This window comes from Oryctolagus cuniculus, chromosome 7 (genome assembly GCF_964237555.1).
Source record: "Oryctolagus cuniculus chromosome 7, mOryCun1.1, whole genome shotgun sequence".
Classification (NCBI taxonomy): Eukaryota; Metazoa; Chordata; class Mammalia; order Lagomorpha; family Leporidae; genus Oryctolagus; species Oryctolagus cuniculus.
Genome location: NC_091438.1, coordinates 36,427,662 through 36,447,858, shown reverse-complemented (window position 1 = coordinate 36,447,858; position 20,197 = coordinate 36,427,662). Strand labels below are relative to the sequence as shown.

General features: G+C 43.7%; 1 protein-coding gene across 4 annotated transcripts in view; it reads left to right on the top strand.

The window, feature by feature from the left end:
* C7H1orf226 (chromosome 7 C1orf226 homolog) overlaps window positions 1–20,197 on the top strand; it is a 343,498-nt gene that overhangs the window by 248,088 nt on the left and 75,213 nt on the right. For 2 of the 4 annotated variants that reach the window (XM_008264164.4, XM_051857180.2), the window contains exon 4: window positions 5,044–5,102. In XM_008264164.4, coding sequence (XP_008262386.2) covers window positions 5,044–5,102 — 59 coding nt within the window. Of the gene's footprint in view, window positions 1–5,028; window positions 5,103–20,197 lie in introns of all 4 variants that reach the window. The other 2 variants (XM_051857177.2, XM_051857179.2) reach the window with 1 other exon arrangement.

Below are 20,197 nucleotides of genomic sequence, written 5' to 3'. Positions count from 1 at the left end.
GAGTAGTGGAGTCAGCATTGGTCTACAAACCAGGAGAACTTGGTGTGTGTGGTTTTGTTTGTTTTTTGACAGGCAGAGTGGACAGTGAGAGAGAGAGACAGAAAAAGGTCTTCCTTTTCTGTTGGTTCACCCCCCGCCCCAATGGCCACTGTGGCCAGCGCACCGCACTGATCCTAAGCCAGGAGCCAGGCGCTTCCCCTGGTCTCCCATGCGGGTGCAGGACCCAAGCACCTGGACCATCCTCCACTACACTCCCGGGCCACAGCAGAGAGCCAGACTGGAAGAGGAAGAACTGAGACAGAATCCGGCGCTCCAGCCGGGACCAGAACCCAGTGTGCTGGCACCGCAGGTGGAAGATTAGCCTATTGAGCCACGGTGCCGGCCGAGAACTTGGTTCTTGTCTCGACTGGGCACTAACTAGGGACACCACTTTGCCCAAGTAGGCTACACTGCTCAGGGCGTTTTGGAAAGAGGTGGAGTGGGAAGGATATAAAGAGGAAGGGTAAGAGGCATGGAGACCATTAGTTCTACATTCTTGGGCTATATTCAGGCATTGAGAGATTGATTTAAAAAGCCCAGCCTTACTTGCCTTAGGTTCCTGAATAACCAAGACACTGATGAGTTCCTTCTATCCCTCAAACCCTTTGAGTTACCATGATAATTTCTTGGTCTCGTCATAGATTTAATAGACTCACCCCAGATCTTTAAAGGGAGAGGACTAGATTTTAATGAGATTTTCAGAACAGGGAAATAAGTAGATGTAAAGATTTTTATGCCTTTTGCCCCTCAGGATATTTTAGATGGAAGTGGGATCTCTTTTGAAAGTAAAGTGTTTTCTGGCTTTAGTTGATCCTGCCAATGTTCATTCTTATTAAATTAACATAAGGTGACCTGGGAACCTCCTCTCCCCACCCTCTTATTCAGCTCCTCCAGAGGGGGGAAAAAAGAGTCGGTCTGTATTATTTTGCCTTGTTGTTCTTCCCTTTTAATATACATGTGATTATATTCCTTAGAATTGCAAAGAAAAGTTTCACCCTGGTTACCTTTGATGCTGGAGATGTATTGCTGGGCCACAAGGAAACAGAGCTGACACTCCAAGTGTACCCTCTTGCTTAGTGTTGCAGCCAGTTTGAGTGGAAATACATGTAGCAGCTCACAAAAACCATCTGCCATTATTGGGAGCTCAGTGTAGACTCAGTGTAGGGTTTTATATTCTCCAGAGACAGTATTGGATTGGCAGAATTGGCTCTTTTTTACCCTACAGCTCAATGGTGGGGCAGTTTTATGCCAGCCCCTTGGTGGCACCTGCCCTCCCTCATGGTCAGTCATGTGCTAGCCCTGAGCCCAGTTGATCATGGTCAGGTTCGCAAGACCGGTTTCATCAGATACACATAGCATACACCCTCCTCAGCAAGGGGCAGTAGATGTGGCAATGCCTTGGGGTTTCATGGCCTCTTTGGTGCATGGAGTCACTTACTCCTCTGCTCACTTTGAAAATCACAGCAGAGCAGCAAGGACTCTTAGGAACAGACTCACCTGCTAGTAAGAACGTTAAGAGAAGTGAGGGTCCATTTCCCCAGGGACATAGCAGCCTCTGCTGTTACCCCATCAAGTGTTTATTTCACAGCTGCCATTTATTGAGTAGCGCTGAGGGTGGGCACTGTCCGGGGAGAGCGGCTTATAGGGTCCTGGCAAGCTGACCGTCTTTGGAGTGTAAGGGAACTCTTCCTGTGCCAGGTCTGACTTAGACTTCAAAGGAATGTGCAACATGTGAAAGAGATCCTCTTGCTGGGGATTTCAATTTAACCTTTCTTTGGTAGACAACAGTGGCTTTCAACCCGGGGGTCACTTCAGAATCAATGTTTGTTACAGCCACAGATTGTGGGGCCTCACTATGGACCTGGTGTATCCTGTCTCTGAAAAAGAGAAGCCCAGCTAGTTTCTGGGAAAGTGTATGTGTGTGTGTGCACACACCAGCCTTTTGCTTCTGAGAAAATGCAGCAGGTACACTGCTCTGCTGCATTCAAATGAAAACTCTGGGCACTGTATCTAAAACAAACATAAAATTCTGAAAGGTGGAGACAAGGCAGCCTGGCAAGGGATCTTGAGTCCCAAGGAACTGCATAGTTTGAGTTGCCTGGGTTTTCCTTTCACTGCATGTATCCCCACTTGGAGCTAAAGAAGCTTGCAGTCCAGCTGTGCCAGTGGAAACAGACACGTAAGCCCCAACAAGAGCCTGCACTGTCCAGCTAAAGGAGGAAGAAAGGGGCTGCTTAGCAAGGTGGAAAAGTTTAAGACAGTCCCCACTCTTTTCCAGCTACATACATTTGGCAAAAACTGGATCTGCCACCACCCAGGCCAGCAATGACTGTGTGGATGTCTGGATTTTACCTTGTTGGCCTGTAATGAAGTGCCCCAGCCACCCTGCTGGTGCTTCTAGCAAAAGCTGACAAGGATTCTAGGGCTTTGATTCCTGCCAGCTGGTAGCGGGTATCCTGGCCCTGTTCTCCATGTGGTGGCTGTGGAGACCAGGTAGAAGACTGAGACCCCTCCCCTGCTCAGAGGAATGAGGCCACAGGGCACTCTTACCCTTCTGAGCCAGGCTGGTATCAATGGAAACCCATTGGGGAGCTGGAACCCCACCCACACCCCAGGAACAAGGAGCTCCCTTCCCCTTTGGGAAACCTGGACCTCACTCCCACTTGAGCAATGTCACAGGATAAAGATTAACACAGAAAACTCAACTAATACCTAGAATCCTGTAATACTCAAAATGTCCAGGTTCCAGTTGAAAGTCACTCACCATACCAGTATTGAAGAAAACCTCAACTCCATATGTAAAGAAATTTGTAGATACCAACACCATGATGACAGAGATGCTGGAATTATCCAACAAAAATTTTAAGGCACCTGTCATAAAAACTGCTTCAGTGAGCAATTACAAACACTGTTGAAACAAGTGACAACTTACTCTGAACCCAAAGGAGACCCCAACACACTACCCCAAGCAGCTGGAGATGAGGACAGGAATGGGGCATGAGGGGTGGGAGGAGGGAGAATTCAAGTGCAGTACTTGATGATCTCAGCAGAAAATCAGAGGAAAGGAGAGTCAAATGGAAATATTAGAATTAAAAAATGTAATTGCTGGAATAAACCTATTCCATGGATTCATCTGCCGAGGGTAGGTGCTCATGAACTGCTCCCAAGCTGACTTAATAAGTACAGGTAGAACATGTGGCCATGACTACTGATATGATTTAATTTAATACATATGTTATGAAAAACCTACACCCAAGGTCATATCCTATTTTAAACATACTTTTCATATCTTGCTGTTAAAGGATTCCCATGGTGAGCAGTTACCTTGTGTGTGGAAAACAGGTACCCAAAAATTTCAAATTTAACTCTGAAAATGTTCTGTGTATCTGTTGGAAATCAGTCTCACAGGTGCCTGTATGGTTATGAAACAGCTAAACATGCCCTAAAACAGTCCTTGCTGGATGAAGAGTGGCATTAGGCCTGGAACATTCAAAGGAATATGTGTCTGAACCATGTTCATTAGACTGTATGCAAATCAGAGCCAGAGATCCAGTTCAGAGTCCCTGGTTTGGAGGGGGCCTCTGGCTCTTGTACTGTGTACCAAGGAAGTGAACTGTAGTAGCAAGAAATCTGGAAGAATTTTTTAAGTGACAGATGTTTGCAAAACCTGGGAAGAGAGAGGGGCCTGGACTTGCCATATTTATGTATTTGAAGGGTTTCCTTCTTAGAAAAGGGTTTACTCTCCTTATTCATTGTTGTCTCAAAGACATCATTTGTGTATTAAAATTTTATAGGGTACTAAGTAGCAGTTTGAAAAATAGTTTTTAATTGTGGTTGAAATTTTGTTGTCTATGAAACAATGCTTGATACCGAATGCTGATGAGCCAGTCCAAAGCCTACTGTATTGGTGTTGAATCAAATTTCAGAGACTGTCCATGCATGTGCCAGGTGTGCATAATGTTGTGTTTGGATAAAGAGGCTGACAGAATTCTTCTTCCTGATATCATTCTAAGGACCTAGATACAGCCCCATTTGGTTTTTGGTAGAGACCCAATAATCCCAAACTCGGTTGTGTTTTGAGAGTGGCCACACAGTGCATTCTAGACTCTGAGAAATCCATATGGCTAAAGGCCCTCACTAATTAATATACTATATATTCAAATTTGCTTGTTCTTTCCCTCTGCTTGAGTCTTTAGTGTTTTTCCCCAGTTTCCCTGGGCATCCCTGTCCTCATTGTAAATGCAAGTGAAGGTGGAGCGAGATTTCTCTGTTCAGAATCTTGGAGTGGGATCTGCTGACCCCTCCCCCTTCACATAGGGTACTGCTCACATCATCAAGTACTGCACTTGAATTCTCCCTCCTCCCACTCCTCATGCCCCATTCCTGTCCTAATCCCCAGCTGCTTGGGGTAGTGAGTGGGGGTCTCCTTTGGGTTCAGAGTAAGTTGAATTCACAGCCAGCATGCATATCTTCTCAGGGTACCTCTGCAAAGGTATCAGTTAACTTACTGGGCTTGTATGGCACTTTCTCTTCACTTCACCCCTCTTTAATGGAGTAGGATGGGATCAATATGTCATTTTCCTTTGACGGCGTCATTCGTATCTCTTGAAGGTTGGTCTTTACCACCTTCTCATTTTGGTTCTTCCTGCCTCTCCCGTTCCTCTGGAATGATGTCTTGTCTTTCTTTTTCTCTCTTAAGATTTCTGCAAGAAATTGTGATTTAGAGTCAGCCTGTGGTCCCCTGAGGCCTCCTTGGCTGCTGCCTACCCTCTATGGCCCAGAGAGACACTCTGCTTAAGTGCTTGAAGGGAACTGATCAGACCAGACTCTTGACATTTTCCACTTATTCTTTTGGAACAATCAACTCCAGACCTCTTAGAGGGATAAAGTCAGGCCAAGAGCAAGATGCATGTGTTTGCATAAGCATTAGTAGCTCAATGTGTGCCCTGGTTCTGTAGCTGAAGACAAGCCTAACTTATTCATTTACAGCTTCTTTTATTGCAGAAAAAGGAGTGGACGTGGGATGAGAGCAAGATGCTGGTGATGCAGGATCCCATCTACAGGTAAGGGTCCCAGCCCAGTACCCAGGAGGAGCGCTGAGCCTCAGTGTTCCCTTGCCATCTGTGGGGCTTGTGGGTCCAGGGAGATTGACATAGACTGCTCCTGCTCTTCCCTTCTGAAACCTGGTCTTTCTGGAGATGTAAGTACAAAAAGTAAATCTGCTTTACCTTTAAGACTGAGAGGAAAATTGTTCTGGCCATGTTGAATTGCACTGTCTAGGAGAGCTGTGAAGGATTTCTGCTTGATATTTAATCCATATTGCTTGGTTGTAATCAGAGACCTTTTCAATTTCTGCTAGCTTTGTCCTAACTGAATTTCCTTAATTGCATATATGTTGATCAGAATGAAAAAACTGGCTGATTCCATCACCACATGCTCACAGTTTCCCCACAGTTGCTGTCTCTTCCACCTTTCTGCCCTTTCAGAAACTAAGCGTAGCTGAAGGGTTTGTGATCCTTTGGGGAAGCAGGAAGTCAAATGTAGTCTCTCCTGCTATGGTCTTGAGTGTTGGTTTCCTCCCAAAATTCATATGCTGAAATCCTAACCCCCAAGGAGATGATAGGAGCAGGTGGGGCTTTTGGAAAGTGATTAGGTGATGAAGGCAGAGGTCTCATGGTTGGGATAAGTGGCCTACTGAAAGAGACCTCAGAAGCTAGCTAGCTGGCTTCTCCCACCATGTGAGGGTCAGCTAGAAGGAGCCATGTAGGAACCAAGGAGAGGGCCTTTTCCAGACATCAAGTCTGCTGGCAACTTAATCCTGGATTTTTCAGCCTCCAGACTGTGAGAAATAAGTTTCTGTTGTTTTAAAGCCACTCAGTGTATGACATCAGACTGAACTGACACACAATCAGAAATTGCATTCCCAATAAGACTGGTATGCTTCCTATAGAGCCTGGATGACTACCATCCATGTGTATGCCCTGGGCAGAGGAACATGAGATAACAATCAGATATGGAAAGCCAGGATGCCCACAGAAACCATGAGGACCTTGAATCATGGATGGCATTCATCCGTCCTGGATCTCTGCAGACCAAGCCTTCCTTATCCCAACCTCCGTCCTGTTTTCTTCACTGGGAGATCAGCCATTCCTTTTTTGAGACATTGGTTTAGATTTCTATTTTGTGTCCTATCAAATTATTGCCATAAAAAAATGAAAATAAAAACCTAAATGAAAGATCTCTGTGAGTGAGATCCCAGTGGAAAGAATGGGCCATCATAGAAGGAGGTACCTTTCTCTGAAGGGAGGAGAGAACTTTGATTATGGCCTTATCTAAATAAGGTCGGAGTTTGTGAACTCAAGAGGCTTCCATAGCCTTGGCAGCTCATGATAAGAGCCTAGGGTGATTACTGACGCCATAAATAAGAGTGTCAATTGTTAAATCAACAACAGGAGTGCAATTGCTCCCCATGTAGGATCTCTGTCCTCAATGTGTTGTACTATGCGAATTAACGGTAAAACTACTACTCAAACAGTACTTTATACTTTGTGTTTCTGTGTGGGTGCAAACTGTGGAAATCTTTATTTAGTATATACCAAGTTGATCTTCTGTATATAAAGATAATTGAAAATGAATCTTGATGAAGAATGGGATGGGAGAGGGAGTGGGAGATGGGATGGTTGTGGGTGGGAGAGAAGTTATGGGGGGGAAAGCCTCTGTAATCCAAAAGTTGAACTTTCAAAATTTATATTTATTAAATAAAAAATACATTTATTAAAAAAAATACATCCCTCTTACCCCAATAGTGGCTCAGGGAAACCAGAGCAGAGCAATCAACGTGTGACCTTGACCTACAACCTCTAGGTGATTCAGTTAGAGCAAAATGCAAGACTTTTGCTTTATAATTGATGAAAACTAGTCTTCTTAGTTCTTTTTTTTTTTAATTTCATTTTTTATTTGAGAGAGAGACAGAGGGAGAGGGGGTCGGTCTTCCATCCACTGGTTCACTCTCCAGATGCCTGCAACAGCCAGGGCTGGGGCAGGCTACAGCTGGGGGACTGGAGCTCAATCTGGGTCTCCCACATAGGAGGCAGGAACCCAGGTGCCTGAGTAATCATCTGCTGCTCCCAGGGCACACATTGGTGGGAAGCTGGAATCGGAAGTGGATCTGGGACTCAAACTCAGGCATTCTAATGTGGGATGCAGACATCCAAAGCAATGTCTTGGCCACTGTGTCAAATGCTTGCACCACTTCTTGGTTCTAAATGATAAAGCGTGTAAACCTATTTGCTTGGGGCTGGCATTGTGATGTAGTGGGTAAAGCCACTGCCTGTGATGTTGGCATCCCATATGGGTGCTGGTTTGTGTCCTACCTACTCCGCTTCTGATCCAGCTCCTTATTAATGGCCTGGGAAAACAGTGGAGGATGGCCCAAGTGCTTGGGCCCCCGTGACCCAGTTGGGAGACCTGGAAGAAGCTCCTGGCTACTGGCTTCATCTTGGCCCAGCCCTGGCCCTTGTGGCCATCTGGAGAGTAAAGCAGTGGGTGAAGATCTGTCTCTCTATTTCTTGCTCTCTCTCTCTGTAACTGAAAACTCTAATTGTTGCTGCTGCTGCCTACCATTTTATAACTCCAGTAGCAATCCAGGAAGAAAATGATGCAAAACACACTTTAGAGAGATGAAGTGTAATGGCTCCAGAGCCATGACTGAGACTGAAACATGCCCAAAGTCCACTCCACTGGATTTTTCAACTACTTGAGCCAATATATGTTTTTGTGTTATTTAAACTAAAAAAAAAAAATATTACCATGCCTTTGTTGGCAAAATGGGTATGGGTGGGAACTCAACAGTGAAGATGGCAGCATGGTGGCTCTGACTTCTAGTCAGAGTAGATGCCTGTGAAATACAATTTCTGTTCTTGCAAACAAATGTACACGTGTGAATTCTCCTTGCCAGGTACTGTGCTGGGTGATTTAGTAGATGACTAGAAGGTAAGGTCCCTTGTTTTCAGGGAGTTTTTTTTTTTTTTATTTTTATTTTTTATTTTTGACAGGCAGAGTGGACAATGAGAGAGAGAGACAGAGAGAGAAAGGTCTTCCTTTGCCGTTGGTTCACCCTCCAATGGCCGCCGCTGCAGCCGGCGTACCGCGCTGATCCGATGGCAGGAGCCAGGAGCCAGGTGCTTTTCCTGGTCTCCCATGGGGTGCAGGGCCCAAGCACCTGGGCCATCCTCCACTGCACTCCCTGGCCATAGCAGAGAGCTGGCCTGGAAGAGGGGCAACCGGGACAGAATCTGGCGCCCCGACCGGGACTAGAACCCGGTGTGCCGGCGCCACAAGGTGGAGGATTAGCCTATTGAGCCACGGCACCGGCCGGGAGTTTTTAATTTATTAGGGAAATGGAGTCCTGAACAAATCACTGTGGTATAAGATAATGTGTTTGACAAGATGAATTTCTTCCTGTGTGTTCCCATTGTACTTTTTATTGTTTCTTGGAATGGTGGTTATAGTGTTTTACTGTGACTTTTTTTTTAATGCCAATCTTTTGTCACTGAACTGTGAGACTCTTGGGTGGACTACTCACTTTTGTATATCTAGTGCCAAGCTGTGCCTGGCCTACACAGGCCACTTAATAAATGTGCCATGGATGGATGGATAAATGCATTGAATTAAATATGAAAATTAATATAAGTGTTACAGTGACTCACAAGAGGGAATAGTTGCTTTCTATTTGTGTGAAGAGGAAAGAGTTTAAGAAACAGATTGAATCAGAACTGGGCTTGAAGAATATAAATGGACAAACCTCTGTCATTTGCATTGTGTAAAAGGAAGAATTTGTGTGTGTGTGTGTGTGTGTGTTTCACATTGATGTCATGTACATGAAAGTGACCTATATGTGGATTATGATCATGAATTTGAATCTACCCTTTTCCTGGTTTAAAGAAAGATATTTCCAGCACCAGTGTTGTGGTGCTGCAGGTTAAACCACTGCCTATGATGCCAACATCCCATGGTAAAGCCAATTCAAGTCCCAGAAGCTCTGTTTCCAATCTAGTTCCTTACTAATGTACCTGGGAAAGCAATGGAAGATGGCCCAAGCACTTGGACCCCTGCCACTCATGTGGGAAATGGAGTGAAATTCCCTCACAGAGGAATTTCCTGGCCCAACCCTGGTTGTCATGGCCATTTGGGGAGTGAACCAGTGGATGGAAGATTCTCTCTCTCTTTCTCTCTGTTTCTCTCCCTCCCCTCTGTAACTATGCTTTTCAACTAACTAAATAAATTTTTTTAAAGAAAGGACTTTCTCCAAACTTTTTATGTGTCCCAAATAAACTGCTAATTTTGTTTTATATTAATAGCTGTATTGAAGTCTGATTGAGACACAAAACTTAACATCTTTAAAGTGAATGATTTGGAAAGTCTTCATACATGTGTGGTAAAACCATCACTTTGATCAAAATGATATTAACCCCAAAATTTCCTGTGCCTTTTTGTGATCTTTCCCCTCCATTCTTCCCTGTCCCACCTCTCCCCAACTTGCCATCTTCAAGCTGCCACCAATCTCCTTTTTGTTATTAAGAGTGAGCTTCCATTTTCTAGAGTCTTATAAATAGATCCATACAACATATCCTCTTTTTCTTTTCACCTTTTAGCATGATTATTTTGAGATTCATTCCTTGTCATTGAATCTATTAACAGTTCATTCACTTTTATTACTGAATAGTGTTCCATTGCATGAGTATAATGCATTTTGCTTGTTCACCAACCATTTGTATGTTGGTAAACATTGAGGCGGTTTCCAGTTTTTGTCTATTATAATTAAAACTTCTATGAATGTTCACATACAAGTCTTTGTATGAATAATGCTTTTATTTTTCTTGGATAAATACCCCAGAGTAGAATGGCTGAGTCATACAGTAGATAACATGTTTGCCTTTTTATGTAACTATCAAATGCTTTACAAAGTAGTCACACCACTAGTGGTGCATGAGACTTGTGGTCCCTCCAACTGTTTGCCGTACATCATCAGTCTTTTAAATTTTCTCTCTTTAAATAGGCAAGCATCAGTACCTTATTCTGGTTTTAGTTTTCACTTTCCTATTGTCTAACAATATTATCATTTTTATCTTCTATGCCATTCATATATCTATTTTGAAGCATCTGTTCAAATCAGCCCATTTATCACTGGGGTGTTTTATTTTCTTATTTTTACATTTTGAGAGTTCTTCAGTCCTTTTTTCAGTTCTATGATTTAGAAGTATTTTCTCCACATCTGATTTGTCTTTTAACAATGTCTTTTGAAGAGCAAAAGTTTTGAATTTTGATAATGTACAATTTATCAAATTCTTACTTTGATGGATTGTGATTTTGATGTCATGTCTGAGAAATCTTTGCATAACTCAAGATCCCAAAGACTTTCTATGATTTCTTCTAGAAGTGTTAGACGTTTAGGTTTTATGTTTAGATATATGATCCAATTTGATTTTTTGTTTTTACATGATGTGAGGGATAGATCAAAATTGTGCCTCTTTCTGTTTTTGCGAATGGATGTCTAGTTGTTCCAGCCCCATTTGCTGATAATATTCTTTATCGAAATGCCTTTTCATCTTTGTTAAAAATCAGTGTACATATCTGTGTGTTCTATTTCTGGACTGTTATGTTCCATTCATCTACTTCTCCGGTCTTGATTACTGAAGCTTGAAATCAAATAGTATTAGTTTTCTAAATTTGTTTTTCCTTTTCAAAAATTTCATTCAATTAGTATTGGTATGGTATGTCTTTTTCCATCCATTCACTTGTAAGAAGAAATTTTTTGGAGGGAGGAATAGGATGGGGATGGAGACACCAAAGAATTTTAAATTTTAGAATGAATTTTTCTTCGGGCCAACACCAACACAATGGGCTCTCTGGTTGTAGATATCTTACTCATCTATTGAATTTATTTTTTTAAAGATTTATTTATTTATTTGAAATTCTGAGTTACACAGAGAGAGGAGAGGCAGAGAGAGAGAGAGAAAGAGAGAGAGAGAGAGAGGGGTCTTCCATCCGATGATTTACTCCCCAGATGGCCGCAACGGCTGGAGCTATGCAGATCCGAAACCAGAAGCTAGGGGCTTCTTCCAGGTATCCCACATGGGTTCAGGGGCCCAAGGACTGCTTTCCCAGGCCACAACAGAGAGCTGGATTGGAAGAGGAGCAGCCAGGACTAGCACCAGCGCTCATATGGGATGCCAGCGCTTCAGGCCAGGGCATTAACCCACTGTGCCACAGCATCGGCCCCTGAATTTTTTTTTAAGGATTTTGTTTATTTATTTGCACGGTAGAGTTACAGACAGAGAGAGGGAGAGACAGAAAGTTCTTCCATCCCTGATTCACTCCCCAAATGGCTGCAACAGCCAGAGCTGAGCCGATCCAAAGCCAGGAGCCATCTTCTGGGTCTCCCAAGCAGGTGCAGGAGCACAAGCACGTGGGCCATCTTCCACTGCTTTCCCAGTCTGTAAGCAGAGAGCTGATCAGAAGTGAATCAGTGAAGACACAAACTAGCGGTTGTATGGGATGCCAGTACAACTTAGACTACTATGCCACAGTGCCAGCCCCTGAAGTTCACTTTTTTTAAAAATAAAAGATTGACTCAAAAGAGTGGCAAAGACAGAGATCTTCCATCTACTGGTTCACTCCCCTAAAAGACTACAATAGCTAGGTCTGGGCCAAGCTGAAGCCAGCAGCCACAAGCTCCATCTTGGCCTCTCACTTGGTGACAGGAGCTCAAAAACTCGACCATCTTGTGCTGCCTTCTCAGGTGCGTTATCAGGAAGAAAGCTCCACAGCAGAGCCCTGGAACTCAAACAGGCGCTCTGATATGGGGGCTTAGCCTGCTGAGCTACAGCGCCAGTCTCTCATCTACTGAAGTGAAGCACTCTGTGTTGACGAACAGAGAAATGAACTTTAGCCAGTACATTTTCAACTCCTAGGCAGTTTTTTTTCTCATGTATTAAAATTGTGGTATTTTAGTCTGTGTTCATGTGTGGGTGCAGACAAAGGGGACTTTTTTCTAAACTAACTCTCTCTCTCTCTCTCTCTCTCTCTCTATATATATATATATATTCCATCTTATCAGTAAGAACATTTGTCATCAGGATAATATGGCAACATTTACAAATGGACTTCGCATGGGCATATTTGTTTTTTCTGCCCTTAAGGAAACACTCTGGTTTGTTTGGGTAGCACCACTGAAAAGCTTATCATTGCTATGGCTTTTATGAAACACTGGGTTACTGAAGCGTTTCATTTAGGTATATTCCTTAATGGTAGAATTTATTCTTGCTGTTCAAAAGAAATGCTTTTACCCATGTCAGTAAGGAAGTTTAGTTTGTTATTAAATCAAATTCTGGGCTTAACTCTTTTGCATTCCTCGCAGGGAATACTAAGGCTGTGACGATACTGTATAACAGCAATAGGAAGCAAGTATATTGCTCTTTCCTAATTTTGCTGCACTGTCATATGATTAAATTTGTTAGAAATATAAAAATATCCACCCACCAAAAGTTTAGCAGTGATGTGTTATTAATTATATGCATGAAATGACATATAGTATGTGCCCAGATCTTACTTTGCTATGGATATAGTCCAGTTGAAAGATCAAGCTGAGAAAAGACAGGAGAACAGGTCATTGCAATCTAATGTGTTTTTTAATTTTTTTTAACTTTTATTTAATGAATATAAATTTCCAAAGTACAGAATATGGATTACAACCCGCAACCCTCCCCTTATCTACTCCCTCTCCCCTTCCATTCACATCAAGATTCATTTTCTATTCTCTTTATATACAGAAGATCAGTTTAGCATACATTAAGTAAAGATTTCAACAGTTTGCTCCCACACAGAAATATAAAGTGAAAAATACTGTTTGAGTACTAGTTATAGCATTAAATCTCAATGTACAGCACACTAAGGACAAAGATCCTACATGAGGAGTAAGTGCACAGTGACTCTTGTTGTTGACTTAACAAATTGGCACTCTTGTTTATGGCATCAGTAATCACCCTAGGCTCTTGTCATGAGCTGCCAAGGCTATGGAAGCCCCCTGAGTTCACTGACTCTGATCATTTTTAGACAAGGCCATGGTCAAAGTGGAAGTTCTCTCCTCCCTTCAGAGAAAGGTACCTCCTTCTTTAATGACCCATTCTTTCCACTGGGATCTCACTCATGGAGATCTTTCATTTAGGTTTTTTTTTTCCCCCAGAGTGTCTTGGCTTTCCATGCCTGAAATACTCTCATGGGCATTTCAGCCGGATCCACATGCCTTAAGGGCTGATTATGAGGCCAGAGTGCTGTTAGGACATTTGCCATTCTATGGGTCTGCTGTGTATCTCACTTCCCATGTTGGATCGTTCTCTCCCTTTTTGATTCTATTGGCTAGGCCATCTTGCCTCCTCCCTAAATTTTTTACTTATTTATTTGAAAGGCAGATTGACACAGAAAGAGGGAGAGAGAGAGAGGGAGGGGGAGAGTGAAAGAAACAGAGAGAATGAGAATGACAGTGATGTGCCATTTCACTCCCTAAATGCCCACAATTGCCAGGGCCAGGCCAGGCTGAAGCCAGGAGCCAGAAACTCCATCTGGGTCTCACATGGGTGACAAGTACCCAAGTATTGGAGCCATCATCCACTGCTTTCCCAGGTGCATTAGCAGGAAGTTGGATTAAAAGCAGAGCATCTATGACTCCGAAATGGAATATAGACATCCCAAGCAGTGGCTTAACCCACTGTGTGCCACACCACAAGCCTCCTTAGCCATTTTTAAGTGTACAAATCAGTGGTGGTAATGTTGGTCACCTGTCACCACTATCTTGTTTCCAAAACATTTTCATCATTTCATGTGGAAACTCTGTACCCATTAAGCAGTAACTCCCCAGTGTCTGCTTCCCCAGAACTTGGTAGTTTCAAAAATCATGGAATTTTAAGAGGTTCATAGCATTGTGGTAAACATCAGGACTAGTTTCCCCTGAATTATAGAATGTCTCTCTCTGAAATTATTTGCTATTGTAGTGTTCTAATTAGTTGAAAGCAGATTTCTTTTTTTTCTTTTCTTTTGGAAATAAGATTTCTTTATGTATGTAATTATTCCCATTTATCCCAGCTCTTATCTCTGGAGTTACAGATAGATACCTAGATCTTACTTCTCTCTTTTTTTTTTTTTTCAGTTAACTCGAGTTCCTAAGCCATTCTTTCTTCTGTTTTCCTAGATTTCCTAATTTCAGAGCCCATTATATCCTCTTAAAATACATTAGAATTGAATTTTCAATGTTTCAGATACTGTCTGACCAGTGTAAATAGGGAGACACAGTTCTACCTCCACGATATGGAGCTTTATATCCCTTTTTAACGAGCTTTATCACATTGTCATTTGTTCATTGTCTCATAAGTGGTGTCAGTTCCTAGGTTAAATTGGAGTTGTAGTCCTGAATCCTTTGGATATTCACAATAATTGCTTTTTTTATTTATTGATTTTTTTATTTTTGACAGGCAGAGTGGACAGTGAGAGAGAGAGAGAGACAGAGAGAAAGGTCTTCCTTTTGCCGTTGATTCACCCTCCAATGGCCGCCACAGCCGGCGCACTGCGGCCGGCGCATTGTGCTGATCCGAAGCCAGGAGCCAGGTGCTTCTCCTGGTCTCCCATGGGGTGCAGAGCCCAAGCACTTGGGCCATCCTCCACTGCACTCCCTGGCCACAGCAGAGAGCTGGCCTGGAAAAGGGGCAACCGGGACAGAATCCGGCGCCCTGACTGGGACTAGAACCTGGTGTGCTGGCGCCGCAAGGTGGAGGATTAGCCTGTTGAGCCATGGCGCCGGCCACAATAATTGCTTTTAATCCAGGTTTTACTCATTCTTTATTTCTGCTATTTAATTTTATTTTTTACCCTAAATGCAAGACTTTGTATATAGTAATGTTAAGTCAAATGTAATTCACCTGAGCCCATACTTCAGTTTTTGAATTCTTGTAAATTGGCCTTCAGCAGGACAACTGTCAGTGTTATGTGAAAAAGATTTTCTTATACGATTTAGAACTATGGAATTGCAGTAGGAACCAGGAAGTAAAAGATCCAAAAAGGGTCAAGAAAAAGTCCTTAATGATCCCTGGTGTGGTTTATGGGTCAGGATTTACAGGAAGCCAGCCACGGCATGTGCTGGAGTACAGCTGGATTCTAACTGCAAAAGGGACAGGTGCAGAGTCCATGGCAAGCTTGTGACTCTTCTAGCTCCCAGCTTTGAGTTTGCAGAGAAGCTCCTGATGGTGGCCTGGGCTAGCTGGAGACAGAGTACAGCAAATGAAGACGCGCTGTCCTTAAAAACTCACTAGCACTTGCCGTCAATCCCTTCCCGTCTCTAACCAGTGATGACCTCCAGAGCACAATAGCTCCTGCTTCATTGCTGCCTCCCAGATCTTCCATGCATTTCTTTTTTTTTTTTTTTTTTTTTTTTTGGACAGGCAGAGTGGACAGTGAGAAGAGAGAGACAGAGAGAAAGGTCTTCCTTTTCTGTTGGTTCACCCACTAATGGCTGCTGCAGCCGGCGCGCTGCGCTGATCCAAAGCCAGGAGCCAGGTGTTTTTTGGTCTCCCATGCGGGTACAGGGCCCAAGGACATGGGCCATCCTCCACTGCACTCCCGGGCCACAGCAGAGAGCTGGCCTGGAAGAGGGGCAACCGGGACAGAATCTGGCGCTCCAACTGGGACTAGAACCCAGTGTGCCGGCGCCCCAGGCGGAGGATTAGCCTAGCCCCAAGCCGGCCCCAAGCATTTCTGTTGTGGGCACCCCTAGTCAGTGGCTTTATCAGAAATGGGAAGGGGGAAATGAGATCTGTAGTTCCAGCTTAGCTAAATTGACCCAGTACTAAACCAGCAGGTTCTGCTAACAGGTCAACTCTCTCTCCTAATTTTCTGAGAAGTACAACTTTAATAAGAATATCCTCATGTAAGTCACTGATAAGACTGTTGAATACACCAGAGCTAGGCCTGGAAAATAAATATTTGTGTTTTTGCTCTCCTTTTCCTTATTTGGGATTTCACTTCCTTCATTAACATGATTTTTCTAACCTGTCTGGCTTTTCCTAGAAAAAAATTCAACAGCGGTTGTGCCATTATGGAAGTCACTGTGCTTTTGAATTTCAGTTTCACTCTCTTGATGTCTCCTGACCCTACTCTGATAGAATTAACATGTTTGACTAAATCAGTCCCTAGGGTATTTCTGCTCCTTGACACTAGGGATTAGACTGACAAGCAAGCAAAAATCCCTAACTGAAGGAAGTAAGTTCACCTGACCTGAAGTCTTCAGGGGCCAGACTGGAAGTAATTCTTATTCAACCAGATAGAGTCCCTGTTGGGGTTCCAGTGGGTGCTCATATCTTTGCTCCCATTCATTAACATCCAAGTAGCTGCAGAGATGTTTAGAGCAGGGGAAATGTGTTCCAGGTTTGGCCTTCTGCATTGATTCGTGCTTTGGTTTTGAGCAAGCCAGAGATCAGTTATTTAGCCTAACTAGGGGAGGGAAGAAGAAACGAATCCACATTGCTGTTGAGTGTACCAGGCAGGGGTTAGGGAGACTAGTATGTCAGTATGGGCCCAATCAGGAGACAGCAACCACACAGTGACTCCAGTAGAAACAGTATATTATCAAGAATTATTAAGTTATAATAAAAGACTACCTATCAGATGTACAGAGGAGGGGGAGTACCCAAGGAAGAACAAGCTTGGTAGAGAGACCTCTCTCCAATATGCCCTTCAGACACTGCTGTGGGGTTGCAGCCACTGGATGGCAGGGAACTTCACTGGGCTGCCTAAGCCAAGCTTAGTCCCCAATGGCCAGGAAAACAGGAAGCAGAGACTGGGTGCAGATGATCTGATAGACACACAGATCAAGTCAGTGTGAGACTATGGTAAGAGACGTATGATGTATGCCATGAGTACATCAGGAGAGCTATAAGAGATGGACCTGGAGGCCGGCGCTGTGGCGCAGCAGGTTAAAGCCCTGGCCTGAAGTGCCGGCATCCCATATTGTCACCGGTTCCAGTCCCAACTGCTCCTCTTCCCATCCAGCTCTCTGCTGTGGCCTGGGAAAGCAGTGGAAGATGGCCCAAGTCTTTGGGCCCCTGCCACATGGGAGACCCGGAAGAAACTCCTGGCTCCTGGCTTCGGATGGGCGCAGCTCTGGCCGTTGCAGCCATCTGGGGAGTGAATCAGCGATGGAAGACCTCTACCTCTCTCTGTAACTCTGTCTTTCAAATAAATAAAATAAATCTTTTAAAAGAGAGAGAGAGAGACCTGGAAAGAGGGGACAGGCTAGCAGAGGGAGCTGAGTGTTGCTACAAATGGAAGACCTCAAACACTGACCATTTGGGGAAGACTGCAGGGAGGTGAATGCCAGGCTGGGCTGGGGCCATGAGGTCACTCAGGAACTGTGTGTTCTAAGAATGTGGCCAGGACGCAGTGCCACTGGACATCCTCATACTTGTACTACTGACCGACGATGCTAGACCAGTAGAGTCCTTTTCTTCCTGCACAATCCTTCCTTTCTGCAGAGAAGTTGCATCACTGTGCTTACTCTGCAGGAGACCTGCTTAAAGAAATTCTATCCATGATCACAGAGCATCTATTACAAGGGACATTTGGAGTTGAATGGCAATAAATGGATAATAGGTACAGACAGTTCCTAGAACATTGTCCTACCCTCAAAGGATGTGGTCAGATGGGACTCGACTTGTATTATCTCACTTAATCCTTAATCCTAACAATAACCCTGGGCAGTAGAATCTACTGTTCTCTTTCTTGAGTCGCCAAAATTGAGCTCCAGTGAGGTTAGGTCTCTTTCCCATAGACACACAGCTGGTAAATGGTAGGAGGACTGTCTGGCTCTCAGATTTTGCCCTCTCTGTCTTACCACCCTATTTAGTGCTACCCTCCTTTCTTTTTATTTTTTTATTTTTTATTTTTTTGACAGGCAGAGTGGACAGTGAGAGAGAGAGAGAGACAAAGAGAAAGGTCTTCCTTTTCCATTGGTTCACCCCCCAGTGGCCGCTGCGGCCAGCGCGCTGCGGCCAGCACACCACGCTGATCCCAAGTTAAGAGCCAGGTGCTTCTCCGGGTCTTCCATGCGGGTGCAGGGCCCAAGCACTTGGGCCATCCTCCACTGCACTCCCAGGCCAGAGCAGAGAGCTGGCCTGGAAGAGGGGCAACCAGGACAGAATCCGGTGCCCGAGCAGGACTAGAACCGGTGTGCCGCGGAGGATTAGCCTATTGCGCCCCCTTTCAAGATAAACCTCCTTGTTCCTATGCCTGCTTATTTAGTTTGAATGATAAAAATGATGTATCAAAATGCAGGCAAGCAAACTGCATAATAAAGGAAATGGGAATTTAATAGACCTGTCTGTGATGTTTGGGAATTATCTGGGAAATCAGGGTAACCCTGTAGTATAATTCAGCAAGTTAACAATCAAGAGTTTAAATGATAAGGCCAAGCAAAATTCAGAAAAAAAGCAGTCTCCTTGGATTCAGGAAGCACATCAAAGTACAAGCAATGTAAATAAAAAGCAATTGATTCTTCTGCTTCAGATTCACAGTAATGAAACTACAGAATATTAAAGGCAAAGATCATAAAACCATCCAGAGGGGAAAAAATATTGTCTACGAAGAAACACATTTTTTCATAGCAAAAAATGAAAGAAGACAGTGAAGAATATTTAAGAATATGGTAACTTAAGTGCCGATCAAGTGCTGGAGTTTAGAAAGTACTCCTTAAATACTTTTTTATTATGAAAATGAGGTAGAAGAAATCTCTGGCAGCATTTGTAAAGCCTTGGAAATAAATGAAAAAGGCATTTGTCTCTAACAGAGAATAAGTCATTCAGATTAAGGAAAGTAAAGAGAGAAGAAAGAGGGCTCTGGGATTTCTGAGATGGAGCAGCTGGTGACTTACACAGGAGCAGCTTAGGTAGAGACCAGCAGAGTCCTTTAGTCACTTTGCAGTGAAAGAAAAGAGAACCATAGTGGGGTGAATTGCACCTTACCAGAAAATCAAACAAATAGGCTTCAAAAAGAAGAAATACTAATTCTCAGAAAGGGAGGAGGAAAGGGTCTCATGGGATACAGGTAGAAGATTTTTAAAGTATATATAATTTTTAAGCATTATTATTTTCTTTTTTATAATTATTTTTATATAAAGATTTATTTATTTCTTTGAAAGTCAGAGTTACACAGAGAGAGGAGAGGCAGGGAGAGAGAGAGAGAGAGAGAGAGAGAGAGAGAGAGAGGTCTTCCATCTGATGGTTCACTCCTCAGATGACTGCAACTGCTGGAACTGGGCTGATCTGAAGCCAGGAGCCAGGAGCCTCTTCCCGGTTTCCCACGTGGGTGCAGGGGCCCAAGGACTTGGGCCATCTTCTACTGCTTTCCCAGGCCATAGCAGAGAGTGGAGCAGCTGGGTCTTGAACTGGCGCCCATATGGGATGCTGGTGCTTCAGGCCAGGGTGTTAACCCACTGCACCACAGTGCCAGCCCCAAGCATTATTATTTTTTCAACATATGATTATTTTTAATCCTAACCAGGGATATGTAAGTAGAATCACATAATTTTGGGAGGCAGTAGATGCTAGAATAATTATTATTTTGTGAAGCCAAAAAGGTGCTCTCAGGATTCTTAGAAAAGTCTGGAAGATCCACATTGCTCCTCTAGAAATGTATAGGTTCTCCGGGAGTGGAGGGGAGAGAGAGAGACAGACAGACAGACATGGTTCTATAACTTTGCTTCTTCCAAATCTCCACAAACCCCCATTCCAACCCTAGTGTGCGTTCCCTCCTCTCCATTCCTACTGGACTTTGAAAGGGACCTGGGGCACAAAGGGTCCCAAAAGACCAGCAGGGAGGTGCAGGCCTGGAGCCGGAGCCAGCTCTTAGCTTACAGTCCACATGAGACTGTGTCACAAAGTTCATGGAAGATGCATCTTTTGGAAGAAAAACTATGAATGAATTTTACAGTTTTACACAAAAATAAACTTGTGTTTTAATTCCACTTTCCATGAACTTTTTGAAATATCCTTATGCATGTCTCATTTGCCCCTGTGTTGTGACGGAGTGATTGCGATTTCCTGTGTTGGTTCCATGAGAA